An 18,958-nucleotide genomic window follows, 5' to 3' on the forward strand; every position below is an offset into this window, starting at 1 on the left:
TATGCACGATTCTCACAGATCCTTGTGTTCACAATGTCTATTTCTGATCCGTGGATTATGTGTCACGTGATATAATGCTCCAGTTTTACATTTCACCACAATACTACATATAGACTATAGATTCAATAATGGCGGGGTGTGGTGAGGTTTTAAGATGCGTGAGGATCCGATGGTGTTCAGCTAAGTTTCAGTGGCTATTTATTCACTTCGCTCACATTTTTTTCAACCAAAGAACGCATCAACTAAAATTGATTTAGTTTCAAGGTAAACTGCGACCACGATAAATTCCTAATCATTTGCGCAACGTCGCAAAATGTAATCTGCAAATATCCTGATTAGTAACACAAATGCAAAATCGTTAACCAGGCAGAAAGAAGCCAAAACAATCCCCAGACTTAAACCCTATAGAAATCATACATTTATCTTCAAAATCATCCCAAAGAATGAAAGCAAAAGTTTGACATGACTTGATGCAGTTCTTTGAGGGTTTGCAGCTGTGATTTCAACACTTTTCAACTTTTCAATAAATTCCAATGTAATTTTTAACAAAACATTTTTATATAGAAAGCTATAAAGTCTCTCATGGTGTCGTGGTACACTCACTTGACTTGTGCGTGGTCAGTGTGGGATCGATTCCCGCTTAGTGACGGGGTCTGTGTGTGCCCAGCGATTGGCTGGTGACTAGTTCGTGGAGTGCACCTTTGACCTCTGGTCAGCTGCGACCCTATACAGGATAAGTGCTGTGGATGATGATGCATACACACATGATGCTTTCGCCTCTATAATTAATTTATGAGATGAACTACAAGTCTAACTCCTGTGCTTTTTTTTCATATTCATCTTTAGTCAACCACAATTTTTCCAGTCTTATGTGAAAATAATAGAATTGGCTCGCCTGTTCCAATACGTTTCAAGGGCAGTGTATATTTAAAAAAAATAATAATCCTACCAGCAAGGCCATGACCTTTCTCTTAATCCACTGTTTTCAGCAACTCGCTGCCTAAATGCCAGAGAGCAAAACGGTGCTGCAGCTCTTGTCTCAAGTCCCCTCTTAGATTGAAATACAAGTCTTTCCTTTTTGCTAAATGCTCGGATGACGGTCTTCACTGGAGGACCCAAAGAGCGGGTGTGGGTGTGATTTAATTGCACTGTCTGGTCAATCCGAACTCACATGTCACCTGTTCCCTGCCCACAGCCAAAACCACAGGTTGTCAGTCTTCTATAAAATAAAGCAAGGGCCACTGAGGGGTGTGCGTAAATTGGCCCTGCCAGCTTGAAGAATAATGGGGGGGGGGGTAGCTTGGAGGAGAAGAAGCCAAGCTTGAGTTTACTGGCCATACTTGGCACTGTGAAATATCCCTTGAGATTTATTGCCTCAAGTTCTTTTTTAGTCTTCTAAGTGTTATTGGTCCGAGAAGCCGTGATTCATTTTGAAATTATGTACCAAGCCAGGTGAACAATGTGCATCATTAGGAGTACTCCTTTCTCTCCTTTTTAATTTTTTTTAAAAATTATTTTATATTTATTTATTATTTAATTATTTAACCTTGAATTAATTTGATTGAAATATTTAATGAAATTATTTATTATATTTTCACCAGAGAGAGGGAATCTCTCCAATCTCGTTGCTGAGTACAATGACAATAAAGGGCATTCTGATTCTGATATGGTCAGCAACTCTTGTCAGAAGTAATATAATGCAAGCATCATTTATTTCAAGAATTAAATAAGGACAAACCCTGAGGATTTTATTGCTTTCTTTAAGACATAACATAATCTTTGTCTGGTGAGTGGAAGAACATTTTTTTCCATTTCTGCATATAATCTCCAACACTTCTTAAAATGTGTTTTCACGCATTACTGCTCTAACCCAGAGGTCTTTTTATAAAGATAGCGCCCTCTTGTGGCGAGTCAATGACCTCCCTCAAACAATAAATGGAAACATGAAATACACACCTATACAGAGATTTTTTTGTTTTTTTTTCCCCGAGGGGAAAAATGTAATTTTTGGCCACACAACTTCAATACTGTAAATTTGAAATGGTATTTCCTCTGGCCCCTGTCAGTCATGTGCCCTTTTAATCGTCCTTATTTTTCTCCCCTTCATCACCCCTGCATGAACCTCATGACCCTGCAGGAGGGTCAGGGAGTTTAGCATGGAGCATTTTTTTTTTTTAATTCAAATGGAGCATGAGACTGAAACTAAAAGAAAAATAACTGTACAACAAGAATAAAACTGTAACACAAAAATACATTCTTGAAATGGTGCATTTATTTATTTTTTTATTTAAAATAATTTTTGCGATTCAAGTTATAATATCAAGACCAAATTTATTAAGATAGTCCAAACTCAAAACTGTCAATCGGTCCATTCAGTCCATCTGTCTTTGTTTATTGCTTGCCTCATACCGTCAAAACGGCAGGCAAGGGAGTTGGGCTGCTTGCACGCCAGAGAGGACACCAAAATACATTGGTTAGCTAGTATGACAAGCAGGTGGATTTAAAATTAGTCCAAAAGGGTAAGCATTCAGAAAATGGTTGAGTGGATGGTTGGAAGAACACTCTGGGTTTGTTTGTTTGTTTGTTTGTTTATTAAACATATAAACAGATGATATCCAAAGATAGGATGTAATTGGATATCGATTTGAAATTCAAAGTCAATTCCTTCCAACGTGGAATTTAATTGCTAGACCAGAAATCTCAGAACAAATTAAGATTGTGAGTCAAATAAGGGACTGGTAGAATATATTTTCTCTTCTGAAAGCTGATTACTACTGCTTTCCCCGTTCTTTATCTTTGAAAAATGTAAAAAAAAGAGGGCTTCGTAGTTTTAGAAAAGTCACCTAAGCCAGAGCAACAATATTGTGCACATCAGCCGCATAACAGCCATAAAGTTAGCAAATTCTGTTTTAATGGAATGGCCAGAAAAAATAAAATACAATGCAACTTTATTTGGATACTGCATTCAGTCTTTAAATTCCACGAGACACGTCTCGACGCAGCGAATGAATGACAGATCGCTCACATGTAATGTGTGATGGCTATGATGCGGAATCTTAAATTGGGACAGAGCCAAAGCCTGTCAAGTGCTGCGTAGTCTGGCCAAAAATGAAGCAACAGCGCCCTCTGGTGACAGGTCATCGCCAAAACTGTCAGCCATTAAACATAATTTAAACGTAATTTTATCGTTTGAATTTTGAGTAGGTGCGAACTTTAAACTGTCATCCCACTGCCGTTTTGCATAGTAACATTTTTCAATTCTCCATCCATTTTCTTTACAGCTTTTCCTGCGAAGAAATCAACATCACAAGATTAACACACTTCTGTTGTGGATTTATTTCTCCACACATTTTATGGACACTTTTGTCTTCAATTAAATAATCATATCATATTTATAAATGTAGGAGGTAATCTGAGTACCCAGAGCGAACAAACAGTCCAGAATGGTTCTTATCTATGATGGTGCTGTGATCCAATTTCCATAGGCAAATTTGCACGTCTTGTCGAATTGACTTGTAATTCAAAATGTGTAAACACAAAATGAATGTGTGTGTTTATGCTGGAAAGGAAACACACCCTCAAGTCCACATCATTTAATATGGATTGTTTAAACTAATTATTTGCAACACTGAATTCATCATGAGACTGCCAATAGAAATGGAATGAAATATCCAGCTCCCGAACAGGCTGATGTAAAATTAATCACCACAAGCCTGACAGCCATCTTTAGATTTCCAAAAACAAATTGATGCAGTTTGATGCCAGAACCGCTATTTGTATCTAAAATGTGATTATCCACAACAAAAATGAAACAAGCTAACATTTAATAAATGTTATATAATCTTTTTGTTTTTAAATGTCAGTAATTTTGACATTCAGTACAAACGTGTCCGGCAATTGGCTGCCTTCCCATCCAAAGTCGTGCGGTATAGAAAATAGAAGATGGATGAATAGATTGTTTTGATTTTTTTTAACAAGTACTATGTCAAATAAACTTCGATTGGCTTGTTACGGTTGTAATTAGCAAATGATCCTTACATGTGTTCTTGTTGATTACCGATTCGAAATGTGTCTCTACTGTTCGTGAATTATCCTCCGCATTACCACACGCTCAGTGTTTCAGTTTGGATAAACTCGACCAGGCAGAAAGAATTGTCTCAAATTTTTAATCCAAGTTAAGGCCCTTTTCTCTGCGCACACACAATCTGCTGCGTTCTTTCTGGCTGCTCGCGTTCTTGTGAGACTGAATTAGACGTCAAGTCCTGCATATTTGATTTGGATCAAATTTTGATTTTTATCAGAGATTTTATACTCAAGGGCCTCATGCATTGTTAATCTTTGTCTAGGCTCAAGTGAGTCGCCTCCGCATTATTTCTCACCTCACATGAACCGAGCAATGTTGTAAAAAAGAATATAAGGATCATAAAAGAAAATAAAACCATTCAATAGCCACAAGAAAATGGTAATCACATGAAAAAGTTGTAATATTACAATAATGAAATTGTGAACAATACCTGATTGAGAAAGAATAAAGTGCTCCAAATAAAGATGAAGAGGATCTTGTTAAATTTGTAAAAAAAAAAAACGATATAATCACTTTAATGTGATGTGCAAATATACATTTTTTATTGAGTTTGGTCAAACATTTAACCATTTATTTTGTGATTAATAAAATAATCATGAAACCTTGCCCAATCTAATTTAACATAACCTAAAATCAACTATCGCCATAGTTCGCGCGAAATATTTGTTGATACATGGTCTTCAGAAAGCGTCAACAGTTGCTGTTGATTTTTGAGTCAATGTTTTGCGAAATAATTTTTAATTTGTATTTAGTGCCTTGTCTTTGTTGGATCATTTGCTTCTGTGTTTGGTTCTTGTCATGTTGCTTTTTTTTTTTTTTTTAACTAATATTCCATTTATGTTAGAAGCTCTGAACATTGTCATAGTCTGTGTTTGATGTTTTTGATTTGAGTATTTATTTTTTTATTTTTCATGTTTTCCCTTTTTTAGTGTGTTTCTTGTGCTCTATCTGATTGTGTTCACCTGTGCTGGTGTGAACCAATCAGCTCCCTCAAACTTTTTGTGTCTTGTCCAGGTGTTCCTCATTGTCTCGTTACTTAGTTTGTATTTAGTTCCCTGGGTGCTTTCGATTCTTGTTGGTTCGTTGTCGCTCTCTGCGTCCAGTTCATTTCTGTTGTCCATGTCAGTCTCGGTTTCCCAAGTCAAGTCCTTACTTTGTTGATCCCGGTTATTTTGTACTCAGATATACAAACAAAATACAACTTTGTGGAACAGCTTGTCATTCAAATTATTTTTTTTTTTGACTGTGCTCATGGATGTGTGTTGGATGAAAATAATCTGCTTCACCCAAATGAAAAAAGGCAAGTTGGAATCCATGGTAGCGTGTGACTCATTCTTTTGTTTACTGTCAGGGTCATGCAACATGAGCAACTGACCAGAGGTTGTTGACGACAACGGTGACGGGCTCACTTGTTTGCATCAGGTGTTCGTGGGTGACTGCAGAACGAGTGATCTCACAGGGCTCAGGGTACGGTATCAGCTGCCCCGGTGTGAAGTAGGCTGGACCAGAAAGGTCAGTAACATTAGTCATGATTATTCATAGTTGGAACCCACACGCTCAAGACAAGTTAAGTTTCTTGCTGGCAGTGAGTCAGCGCTGTTTGATGGGAATTTTGCATTAGCCAGCAGTGGAGGGCTGTGCATTTTACATGTAGGCCTTCAGTGAAGTCCTACTTAGTCCGACTTGAATAAATACCCCTCATAAGAGCGTCATTAATATAGAGACACACTTACGCACTACTGGGTGTTGGATGTCAGTTCTCGAGAGCTGGCTTCTCCTGACAGGTAGTGATGGGGAAAATGAAGCTTCAAATTTGCTTCATGAACCAGTTGATGTATTTTTGGAGTCCTGTAAATGGCACTGTTGGTTTAAATAAAGGGTTTTAAAAATGTGAAGTCAGTGTGCTTTCACCCCAATGTTGAACCGAGAGTGCCATCTACTGGAGTCCAAAAATACTACAACTGGTCAATGAAGCAGATTTGAAGCTTCATTTACCCATCACTACTGACAGGAACGTCTTCAAAATGGCCTTGGAATCAAACCCACGTTTGCCTCCTTTGGCCACTGAGGAAAAAAAAAAAAAAGCTAGACTATTTTAGATTTTATTAAAAATAATAATAATAATTCTTGGCTTCATCATGATTTAAATATAATTTATATATTATTGGATTTTTAAGTTATTGTTGAACATGCTCAGATCTAGCTAAGGAATATTTTTAACAGGATAAAAGGCAGATTTGTAAAAAAAAAAAAAATTGTGGGTGAATAAATACAATTAGTACTTTGAAAACATTGTATTGGGTGGCATTACAGAGAACAAATTTGTATACAACATAATTCCTTTATATATTCCCCTGACATTTTGGGATATAAGGACAGCAGCAGTCACAACCCTCAAGAAAAAAAAAAAAAAAAAAAAAAAAGTCCTTAACTGCCAAATCGACCTTTAGTAATACGACTATGAGCTAGGAATTTGTTTTATAAAACCAAAACTCTTTTGAAATACGACCACATAAGAGGTAAACCAGTATCCAGCAGTTGAGGGTTCGACTATATTCCGTTTAACGTCGGTGTGAATCAATGTTGTGCCTTCATGTTGTATGCTGACCTGGATATGTTTGTGATTCATTTTAGTTCACTCCCTGTTGTGGCGGTCTAAGTGGTGGAGGCATTTCCTGGGCTTAATGCCAGCTGGACTTCACCTCTCCTCGGGCTCGTGGAAAAAGTTGCATGGGGAAGAACCGGAATATGCGATTGCGAGTGTGAGACTGCGGAAGGAACCCAGACAACCAAAATCGACCTAGTTCATTACAGCGCATGATTTGTTATTCAGTCCTGCACATGCCTGGTGACGAGCAATTAATTTCATCAATGTTTGTGGTTTTAATACAATACAATACGAGACAATATAGTTTGTATAACTTTACCGTAGCTAAATGTGGAAATTATTCCATGAAAGCAAGATCGTCAAAGTCCTACCAAGAAAACGTACATTTCTTTTCGTAGTTCATTCAAGGCGACGAAACCGCTGCAAAATGTGAGCACTCCTTTCCCCTGCATCTGAAACGTGGAGCCAGAGATGATGAGCGCCATCATTCCAATCTCAGTGGCTAATTTGTTTTTTTTATTGGCATGCAATTAGAAAGGTTTGTTTACTGAGATGTGATTAGTTGCCAGGCAATGAAAATTAGGGGCTGCCCGTAAATCATTTATGGGTGAGAAAGCTTTGCAGGTGCTTCAGGCAGGAAAATCTGTCATGCATGCACAAGATCACCAAATTGGTATTTCGATGAACGTACAATAATTGTCCCAATCCCAACGGGAAAGGTTGATGAGCCTTTCTTCTTGATATCACCCCGAATCTAACAACCCCAGATTGAACGTACAAACCAGGACTTGGAAGCGGCACTTCTCTTCATTTGCATCTGCGATGACACCACTCATCTTGGTCCTCCTACCTGCGCTGCGCTCACAACTTGCCGGTCTGCCCCACGTATGTCACTTTTCAAGATTTCACATTGACCAACCTCCAAGGTTCCATTTCCGCCCGACATTGCAATTCCGTCGGTTCGCGCCTGTCTTTGGACGGCAAATCATGTCTAGAGTGAAACTCGTGCTGCCTTGTTCTGGACTGCTGCTCACGACCAATAGCTTGCTGATGCTTCAGGATCGCTGCTCCTATAGTGTCGTCTGACAAGAATTTTGGCTTTCCACACAATACTTTCATTTGGCTGCGGGGAACTATGAAACCGGAACCATTTTTTAAAGGGCCTTTTAAGATTTATGCTGTTATTAACCAGCCTACGACGAGGCTCAAACTCCCCACTTCCCTCAAGAGTCACCCTATGTTCCACGTTTTGCTGCTCAAGCCAGTCTCCGCCAGCCTGCAGAGTCCTCCAATAGTGTCTCCTCCTCATCGTGTCTACACGGTGAGGTTAATTTTCGTCTCCAGACCAAAACGAAGGGCAGGGTAATATCTGGTCAACTGGGAGGGATATCCACTCGCTCCATCCTTCCTCATCAGGTATTCCGCCAGGTGGCGTCCGTAGGGATGGGGTGGGTGTACTGATATGTTCCCATTTTTTTCCTGCATGTATTGGTTGCTGCGTTGGGAAAGTTAATTTTCTAGGTGAACAAGTCATTGTTAATGCTCCCTGGTTCATGTTGTGCTATGTCGCTGCTGCCCCAGTTTTGCTCCACTATAACATCCCGAGATCTCAATCAATTATCTCAACCACGGTTGAGTTTACATCTACCTATTTGTCTTTGTTGTCTTTGGTGTTTGAAAAATTGTCACAAATTTTGAGAAAAAGGAGAGGGAATGCATACATAGTTTTCAAATGTATCAAAATTAAGAAGTAATGTTTTTTTTATTTATAATTAATGTACACAGGCCTGACAAATATCCTAAGGTGTCTATCGTCTCTCATCCAATGTCTCCCATCTCGAGATAGGCTGCGGCTCACCCTGTAAATCAAACAGGATAAACTTAAAAAAAAGGCTGTGTACGTTTGTGTATGGTAATTATTTTTTCTATTTCTGACAGGAAGACTCACACTTGTTTCTTTTTCTACAAAAAAAATGCCAACACCATCAACCAAGAAAGTCCAGTACTTACTGGTTTTCAAATTAGCATGTTAACAAAATAGAAATTAATGCCAAAGGTGCTTGTACTGGACTTGTCCACAGAATTCATCATTGGCATTTTTGTGCACCTCATGTGCTTTGCCCCAAGTGCAGGTTCCCTCCAGGAGACACACAAGAGCAGAAGCAGCAGGTTATGATGCATGAGCATGCTGTCTGATGTGAACGGCAACTGAGTCAGTTGAATTTCAAACTGTCCATATTTAGACATATCTGGGTTACATAGCTGACGCACAGTTTTTGAAGTGCTTCAAACAGAATGAATCACAACGAATTAACATATAGTTCCTGCGCCGCAAAGTCCTCGTCAGTGTCTATACAAAGGGAATATTTCATGAATGGTGAATGAACATTTGACTAAATAAAAAATGTCAACAAATTGATTTCACTGAGCAATGATTATCAGGCAGAGGTTTCCGCTTATATTATTGCGCAGGATGATGCTGCAGCTCCGCAAAGGCTACGCGAGCCAACCCACCATGAAACGGCTTCCTCCAATGTTGCATTATCGTTCTCATGGAAATCGGAAAATCATTGGCTATATGACAGGGAAACTGTTCGTTCATGTGCAAAATTCGCGGCGTCTTGCCAAATACATAAAAATAACCTTTATTCTTGATTTATGAATAGGAACCCGTCGGTTAGCCAGGTTTTACGATGGGTACTTTTCTAATAATGTACATGATAATTTTAACCATTTTTGGGTGATTAATAAAACAGTATAAAATACAGTAGATTTAATAGTGCAGACAGTATAATCATATTTTCCAACATGTTCGCACGTTTACTGTTTACAATCAGACCTTTAAAATGGCTCAATATAACAAGTTCCGTTTTTGTCGAGGTTGACGTAATTTCTTCAGGTTGGATTCCAGAAACTCCGAGTCGATATAAAAAACTTGAACGCATCAAAACGGTTTAGAAACTGACACTGCAAGTAACCAATCAATAATTAGATTTCTCCCCTATCCACCAATGGGCATAGCGCAGAGGCGGGCTCGCGATGACCTAACGATTGTTGCTCGGTCTCCAAGACTCGTTTGCTGTAGTCCCATTGGCGCAGGTGATCCGTCTCGGGATGAGAGAGGAGAGTGGCGGCGAGGGGAAGAGAGGGGCACGCTCTGATGGGGAAGTGTCCAGGGCTCGGTTTGAATTAGGAAAGGATACCGGCCACCTTCAACATCCACTGGAACACTCGATGATGAGAGCTTCACCGAAAGGGGCACTTTGAGATATGATGCGGTTTATTTCCGGTCGGGAATAGTACTATGATTTGGTATGTGGCCACTTTGATAGCAAGTGTATTCAGCACCCGAGGAACGGCCGCTCAAGGTGAGTCGAAGCGCAATCGCTTTTAAGTACCGGCGAATTCTGCTGAAAGTTTAACCCTTGAATTGCTTTTATTTGAAAACACGCATTTATTTGACTATTTCTGGAATTGCGGCTGCTTTTAAAATGACGTACTTTACAAAGCAAAGTTGGCTCATTGCTGCACCTGTGTTGAGTTGACCCGTCCTCGCAAAGCAATGCATTGTGACGGAGGTTCTTCAAGGTGTGTGGGTACAAAAATGCTTTCGTTGACTGCAATACACAACTCAGCTACGCTGATGGCAGTATTATCGCGGTGGGATTCAGGTAGAACATTTTGCATTTGGATTGCTTTGAGAATTAGCTCCGCAGAGTGGAAGGTGAGCAAGCAGTTGCAGTATGATCCTTGGCTTCCCAGTCTGTCTATGTTTGTGGTAATGTGCTGGAATATGATTGCATGGTTTGTTGCCCGAGTCGTACCACTTTTGTCCGCCAGAGAGCGCACTACCTGTGTGAGCGTGCGTGTGTGGACGTACGAATGTGGGCTTGACGTAATGGCACACCGCTGCTTCTCCTCAAGTTAGGGTCAGTAGAACTTATGTTGCCGAGCTTAATGTTAACAAAAAAAAAAAACAACAACAAAAAACATATTAGTTCAGTTAGCAGTGTGTTGCGAGATGGTTGAAATAAAGCAGGTGATCCTGACCTCTGACCTTGCATCCATGCAGTGATTGCCCAAAAACCAATCTGCTCAAGATGAGCTGTTGAAATGAAAGTCACACGAGTGTGGGTTGTGATTGTCATTCAGAGGCACCAAAGTATTTATCCAGTGCATTTATGGGAGGCCAATCAATTTGCAAACCTGGCCAGGACAGACACCAGCTGTCTCCCTTCAATGTGTGATCCAGACAGTCTGCACCAGACACAACATTGTTTATTGTGCCATTGCACAACAGACTTTCCCCTCGGCCATCAACATTGCAGTATGAATGTAATTGTAATATATTAAAGTTATATTTATTAGAGGCAGCAATGCCAAGACGCTTGTCGTCTTACTAGGCTATCACCTTTTCATTCATCCTGCTTCAATATGTTTTATGAATGCATGTTTGGGCAATTGAAGACTTAAAATGACTCATTGTGTGAATGTGAGAGTGAATGGTTGTTGGGCTATATGCACTCTGCCACTGGCTGGCAACCAGGGCGGGATTGGCTTATGTTCATTTATGACCCTATTGAGGACAATTGGTATAAAAAAAAAAGTGGCTTGCATTGCGTATCGTAGTGTCCCATCTACTCACTCCTCTCTCTTTCCCACTATATTTGACATTCTCTGCAGGAGCAAATAAAGATGGAACGAGCAAATGACTACATAAATAAATGAATAAATTAATAAATGATTAAATGGAATAAATACATTTGAACACTCACTGAGTGGCAGGAGGGGAATGTGACTGTGGGACGGTTTTCTGAGTGCTTTTGGTGTTGCAAAGCTTTCCTCGTAATAAATTTCTCTCCACGGTGACCGTTTCGCCACATCGAACAATGTTATTCCGACCGACGTCAATCTTGTCTGCACCAAATCATTTACAGACTAAGGACGTGGACTTGCGCCTTGCTGTTAATTTATCTGCAGAGACGGGACACTCCTCCATATTTGAAACCTTTGCGGGTCTGTGATCACAGAGTCACTTGACTAGATCCTGATTATCACTTTCCTCCTCCTTTGCCATCATAGCGCACGATATTGCTGATAATATTTTTTCCTCCCCCAATACCTGCTAGCATACTTCACACTCTTAAGATTGGAGAGAGGAGATGATGGAGGGAAATAAGGACAGTGTATGTATCAGAATCGCTGATTCAGATGAGCACTTGAGCAATTTTTGATGACTTAAAAAATGTTATCACTCACCACTGCATTGTTCAACTTTTGACACCAAATTTATTTAGCAATTTTTTGCATGCTGCTGAGCTTGACAGGCTCCATAGCAAATGTTATATAATGTCTTACCCAAAGAGGATAGAGTTGAACATCGTTCGCCAAAAGAAGTCTTAGGACCTCATTTATAAGCGGCTTCCCTCATCTTTTCCATGGGTGTGGAAACTGAAAAACCAAAAAAAAAAAAAAAAACAATAATCTCTACTTGCAACTGTTAAACAGAAATACTGCCTCCGGTGTTCTAAGTGGTTTTGCAGTTTGTCATGGGCCTGAACATGTCAGTGTTGCCCTCTGGGTGAGTCAGCATCAATGAGTGCGCCCACAGACACGAGGACACCAGCCAGCCCGGGCTGCAGCATCCCCCTAGCTGAGTTCTGCTCTCCCAAGCTGGCAGCTGGCAAATACATCTCCTTTTGCCAGTGATAACCCCGGACTGGTGCCAGACTGCCCCACTCCTGCTGTCAGATCGGACTCCGTTCCCTCAGCAGCCTCCCCTTCATCTCTCGGGTGAACTCAGTCATCGTCAGGTTAAAAGTGGCCAAAGAATATGCTGGAGGATGTTGATGGAGGCTCAGTGCACATTCAACACAACAGTCTGCTTTCACGCGTGTATGCCCTTGGGAAGCAGTGTTTATGTTACCAGGATCGCCTGACCCTGAAATACAGTAATTAAGAGTGTGTTGAGAGCCACATAATATAGCGTGCCAATTTTATGGTGTTGTTGGTTTCGGTGTGAACACATGATTGGAACTCGGGTTTGGACTAGCTGGAAAATTGATTAACTCATTCGCAGCCCAGGTAAAATGAATGGATATTTTTTATCGATAGCAGCGAATGAGTTAATTAGGTTGGTCTCAACTATAAACGGGTGATTTAAAAGTCGAATCTGATTGATTAACAAATGAATCTTGGATACAACATCTTTACACTTATTCTCTTCACTGTGTGAAAGGAGGATACTTTGCTTAAGATGGCTGCTTGGCGATTTCTAGTGATGGGTAAATGAAGCTTCAAATCTGCTTCATGAAGCAGTTGTAGTATTTTCGTACTCCAGTAGTTGGCACTCTCTGTTCAACATTGACCTGAAAGCACACAGACTTGCCATTTTTTTAAAAACACCTAAACCAACAGTGCCATCTACAGGACTCAAAAATACAACAACTGGTTCATGAAGCAAATTTGAAGCTTCATTTTCCCATCATTCATTCATAGTGTACTATAGTTTGCTGGGACACATTTTGTAGGGAAAGTTGTAAAAAAAAAAAAAATACATTAGCTATGTTCCACTCCAATATATTTTTGCTGAAATTATTTGGATTTCTCCCAATTTAATAAACAATGCGATGAGGGCGTCATTTGGCCTGTGTACTGTAGTTTACACACTGATGATCTCAATTAACATTTCTAGCTAAGATTATCTGTCACTGCATGACATGCGGGGAGTACATGCATGCATGAGTGTGCATTTTTTTTTTTCGATAAAGTGAGCTCATAACAACTACTGAAACCTAATTAATTAACTCCAATAAACTTTCCCAGATTACCGTATCTCTGATGCCTTCTTCACTATAAACACCGAGGTCCTGATTGACTAAGATTCCAAACGATGTGTGGGAAAATGTTCTGGCTCACAGACTGCGTGCGCTGTTGCTGGGCATATTGTGCGTCATTCATAATGATAATGACCTTTTACAAAGTCCTAAGTACAGTACATGCATTGCTTTAGATGTGAACGTTCCCCCAACCAATGTCGCCGCATATCTCGTCTTCTACTTGTACTCACATCCATGGTTAGCAATCTCAAATCACTCCACTGACAACCCCCTCCTATTGGATCTGTTGTCTGACGTCTCAGTGATGCCACTCCAAAGTTGAACTCAAGGCACGGCGCCGTGACGGCAAAAGCTCACCTTGAGCATTGCTGTGCAACATGATGCTGCATTGCCCTTGCAGCACATACACAACAAATGGGCTTGACATTGCGCTCTGCTTCATACAATGTTAAAAAAAAAGGCCTTTTATGGATCAAGGTTTGCATGCACACACACACGTCACACTGTTACACACTTTGTTTTGATCGCTGCTGAATACCTGACATTGATTCACTAAACCTGTGGGTTTCAATGAACCCAAGTTAAAGTTTTGCATTTGAGTTGACCCACCGTTTATTTGTTCGATGGGTCAATGTTGGCAGGAGACATTTTATTGCTTACCTCACCCAATCATGACACTGAAGTTCAGCGCACTGCAGGCTTTGGCTCAGAGCGGGAGGAAGCACCAAGTTTGTTAGACACAGCACTAGTGATGAGTAAATGAAGCTTCAAATCTGCTTCATGAAGCAGTTGTAGTATTTTTGGACTCCAGTAGATGGCACTCTCTGTTCAGCATTGGGATGAAAGCACACGTACTTTACATTTTTGAAAGCCTTTATTTAAACCAACAGTGCCATCGACAGGACACAAAAAATACAACATCTGGTTCATGAAGCACATTTTTAAAATTTTTTTAATTTTTTTTTTTATCAAATCCTGACCAAATGAATTGAAACCCACAATGGTCTGGTTGGCGAATGTTAATTTAGATTCCCGGTCGTGATAACTCCGGGAAAGTAGCGGTCTGCCAATTGGCTTGCTTTCATAAATACCTGATGTACACAACTCATAATAATTGTGTGATGATAAGTTCAGGATCCACCCTCTCTCTCACCGTAGGCAAGAGACATGGGTGCTTTTAAAAACACCCGCACTTTTTTTTTTTGTTCTGGTTTTAGATTAGAGTCTCTTGATAATTATGTTTAAAAAGTAGATCATCAGATGATGTCATTTCAGAGTGCTTGTTCATGAGCTTTCTTGAGTTAATTGTTCACTGATGCACTCTCAGTAGTCTGGCCTAATTCTAACAGTCAGCAGGGGGTAAGCAGCTCAAAGCCATTACGGATATAGTGGAGGCAGGTGGACGAAAATTCAGAATGCAGCTTCAGAAATCACACAAAGAACAGAGAACCGTATAGCACATACTGCTAATACATTGGCGGCCTGTAGTTACTTGAGATTGAACACTTGTGGTGTGGTTTTTAAGTCTTAATGCATTTCCTTCAAAGATATATCTCTCCATTCCCCCCCCAAAAATGATGCATATAGAATCAGAATGCCCTTTATTTTCATTATACTAAGCGTACAACGAGATTAGAGAGCTTCCCCTCTCCAGTCCAAACCTAAACAATAAATTAAAATAATCATAAAAAAAATAAAATAAAAACAAACCGGGCTGCTATTAAACTGTCACATGCAATAGGTATAATTTATTTGACAAAATACGAGATTAAAAAAAAAAACATTTCACCTTGGAAGGCAAGTTATAACATTGATAAAAAAAAAAATAAAGAACATGCTGATTAGGTGTAAGATATGCGAACACATTGAAGGTTGTTTAGCAACACAAACAAAAATAAACCTGGACAGAAAAGGTATCAATTGTTTATTTTAATGTTTTGAAGACAATACAATACAAATTAATTCATATAGCGCATTTCACAACAGCTGCAGCTGTAATAAAGCACTTTACAAATCAAAACATATTACAGTAGATACCAGAAGAACGACAGAATAGCAACAGTCTCATGTTGAGCCGAAAACCAAAGAATAAAAATGTATTAATTTATTTTTAGATTATTTGTCTTTGGATCATCACCTGGATTATCAAAATGAGTTTCTTAGGGGCGTACCTCCCAACTGCCTATTCCCTTGGGTCTTTGATTGTAAATGAACGCAATCCTAATTGGGAATTGTGAGGGGGTGGCAGAGGAAAATTTCCCCTGGTTTACATCTCGATCCTCTGCTCTCTCTCTCTCTCTCACTCTCTCCCGCTTTCATCATCAACAGTGAAGTCATAGCACCGAGGGCCCTGTTGGTGTGCAATCTAAGATGATGTCACCGGCAGCCAATCAACACGTAACGCTTGAAATAGTGTGTGTGCTCTACACTACTGGGAATAGCGCGCACACAGTCATTATCTGGTTCTACTGGTGAGCATGAGAGCTCTCCTGTTCATGAACTACATATTTACTGTGCTATAAGGAAAGGAAGTTTTTTTCATTGAAAATTGTTGCACATTTCAAAGTTTACTATTTGGCATGAAGCTATTTTCACATTAGGTAGCCAGCATTCTCTCTCACTCTCTCTCTCTCTCTTTTAAGATAACTTTTCTCTTCCAAATGCGTAGCAAACATGATGTTCAAACATATGGGTGTTCATACACGCAATGGGACTGGTGCACCCTCACAGATGGACTTTTGTGTCATGTCATCAAACTTGCGGACTGCATGTATGGCCTCAGCTAATAGGCCAAGTTTGTTGTCACTTTCATCATGTTTGTCCTGCTCACATTGAGTTAAAGACAGGAGCATTCACACATCTTCACAAATTCTTGCAGGGCAAAGCGATGATGAAATATGGGATCTGACAGCAATCGCTGCTGTGTCATCAGCAAATTTTAACCAGGTGGTAGTTTGGCCAACTGAATATGTACTCATGTAAAAGTAGAAAGTCGTCCTCCAAATAATTGATTATGAGTACTCAGGGTCATACTCGAGTACTGAGTTCTTGGTGGGTAACTTTTGCTTATTTTTTGCATCAGGAATTTTTTTAAACAATAAATAAATAATAATGATGATAATAATAATAATAATAATAATATAAAATATATATATACTATGTGCAAATTGTCCAACAATGTAACTGTAACTAAAACGAGATTTATTTTATTTTTTTTAATGTTATGCTTTTTTGACAGTCACTGAGTACTGATTAGTCGTTTTGACAGGTAATATCTTAGCGGTTCAGGTAAACGCCCATAAAGCCAAGCTACTACCAAGTAATTAGCAGAGCATCAATGTGAGCCGGTCGGTGGACACATCATCTCTACGGGATTTATTAAAGCAGTTATTCTAAAAAAAAAAGAAGATATCCTTCTGTACTACGCACGTTCTTTTCTCATTACCTTTCCTCATTATATTTCCTACTTTACTCGCCTACATTCTTTCAAATAAGATAAAAAAAAAAATGATAAAGGCAAGACCAGATGAAAAGATTCTGTCTTGATAGATCACATTCAAGTGTTGTAATCTTTCTCCCTCCAGGCCTTCAACTTGGCTCCTTAATTTATCACTACCAGGCGTTATTATTCTGACTGATGGAATTCAAAGCGTATCATGTGTTTTTTTTTGTTTTCAGATATAAATAATCCCTCAAAGACCACAACTCTCAATATAGCTATTAGTAGATTCTTGCCCACTCTTGCCTACCGATGCTGCTTTTCTGATAAACGTGGAATTATTTCTCACTCCTTTGTGATATTTTTAAATGGATTTTAGTTCAGTGAGTTGATAATAAAAAAATAATAAAAATAATAGACCCTCCAAAAACGATTTGAATCGGAAAATCGATTTTGATCTAACCAAAACAAGAGAGTAGTTTTGAATAGTTTATCATTTTAAAAACTGTGTTGATTAAAAGTAGAATTTTTAGATGAGCTTTTTGTTAGCCAGTGCTGGACAGTGACCTGTGCTCGCTGTTGCTGCAGGTGCCCACGGAGTGCGAGAGGAGCCCCAGTTTGTGACAGCACGTGCAGGAGAGAACATCATCCTGGGGTGCGATGTGTCCCACCCTTTGAACGGCCAGCCCTACGTGGTGGAGTGGTTCAAGTATGGAATGCCAATCCCATTCTTCATCAACTTTCGGTTTTATCCTCCTCATGTGGACCCAGAATATGCTGGTAAGATGTGGATTTTTTTTGGGGGGGGGGGGGGGGGGGGGATTTTGAGGTTGGACATTTTCTGCTGTTAAATATAAAGACAGTAAAAACGGTAACATATGCAAGTAGTAACTTGAATGAAAAATCTAGCCATAATTCAATGGTGATTTGGTCCTCATATTTTATTATTCTTACTATCTCAAAAGTGTAAAAAGGAAATGACCACAATAAAAACCACTCCTTGCATCTCAGTGTTATATTTTTAGGTGGGAGTTTTTATCCAATGACAATTCAGCTAACTTGTGTTGCCAGGCAGATTTCATAGTACCAGTGGCACATAATATTCATCCAAGGCCGGTGCTGTGTGAGGAAACGGGCTCTTAGAGTTGATAGACAGTTGCGATAGCCATTCACGTCACGAGTTGGTTACAGTAAGCCTTCTCGGAGGCCTTATGTTGAGAAGGTGCGAATGTGTCCTGTGATTCGATAATCACTTGTGAGAGGACAGCGCTATGCGGAAATTGAGACCTGGCTAATGTATTTTATTATTTTCTTTAACCCGCCATGAATGAAAGATGAGAAAGTGTGGATTTGATTGCAGATTTTCTTTCAAGGCCATTTTCAAGACGGACCTTTCAAGAGAGCCTCTCCAGTGAGCCGAGGCGGTCCAACACTAGGCAGTGTGTAACTGTGTGTATGTATTTTATTTCTCCAGCCGAGGAGTAATAAATGATGGTATTATCAGGGGCATTTATTTAAGTCTTACGAAGTGGGACTTCACTGAAGGTATGCTTGTGAAATGCACGGCCCGTCACTGCCAGAATGGACTGCAGTGTCGGAGTCAGTGCATTCTTCCCAAAGAGAGGCAGCCCCATCCACTTTGTGATGAATGCATTGACTTTCCCATTCATCTTTCTCGGAATGGAGGCGGGGATCTTGCTCATTTTTAAGTTCTACATCCTCCTCCTGTAGAGTGTGAACTGATCACGTCACAGTTTATATTTCGCCGAGAGTTGTCTCTGATTGATCCTTTTCAGATCTTCCATAAGCTGTTTCTTGATGGTCCACCCAATCTGTTGGTCCAGCTTGTAATTGTATAGTAAATGTATCCATTTTATTTCCTGGGGACACACATGGCACCGATTTGGTGGACTGGCCCATATATGCTTTAATATAGATTGGGGGACTCCTCTGTTTGAGTTAATTGGATTTATCTAACATGTGCAGGC

At 39.8% G+C, this 18,958-nt stretch overlaps 1 protein-coding gene and 1 long non-coding RNA gene across 5 annotated transcripts in view; both read left to right on the forward strand.

Annotated features, from left to right (window-relative positions):
• Window positions 1-5,141: 5,141 nt before the first annotated feature.
• On the forward strand, window positions 5,142-6,991 carry LOC148320092 (uncharacterized). Its single transcript, XR_015839613.1, has 3 exons — window positions 5,142-5,384; window positions 5,507-5,596; window positions 6,719-6,991. It is a non-coding gene; the product is annotated as an uncharacterized LOC148320092 (long non-coding RNA).
• Window positions 6,992-9,808: 2,817 nt separating this feature from the next.
• Window positions 9,809-18,958, forward strand: part of igsf9bb (immunoglobulin superfamily, member 9Bb) — a 41,030-nt gene continuing 31,880 nt past the window's right edge. For all 4 annotated transcript variants that reach the window (XR_015839594.1, XR_015839593.1, XM_088279624.1 and 1 more), the window contains exons 1-2: window positions 9,809-10,060; window positions 17,559-17,750. Coding sequence is in view for 2 of the 4 variants with exons in the window: in XM_088279624.1 (XP_088135750.1) it covers window positions 9,997-10,060; window positions 17,559-17,750 (256 nt within the window). In the remaining 2 variants the exon portion in view is untranslated. The remainder of the gene's footprint in view (window positions 10,061-17,558; window positions 17,751-18,958) is intronic.

This window comes from Idiotropiscis lumnitzeri, chromosome 17 (genome assembly GCF_059441095.1).
Source record: "Idiotropiscis lumnitzeri isolate Australia: NSW breed Sydney's pygmy pipehorse chromosome 17, RoL_Ilum_1.0, whole genome shotgun sequence".
Classification (NCBI taxonomy): Eukaryota; Metazoa; Chordata; class Actinopteri; order Syngnathiformes; family Syngnathidae; genus Idiotropiscis; species Idiotropiscis lumnitzeri.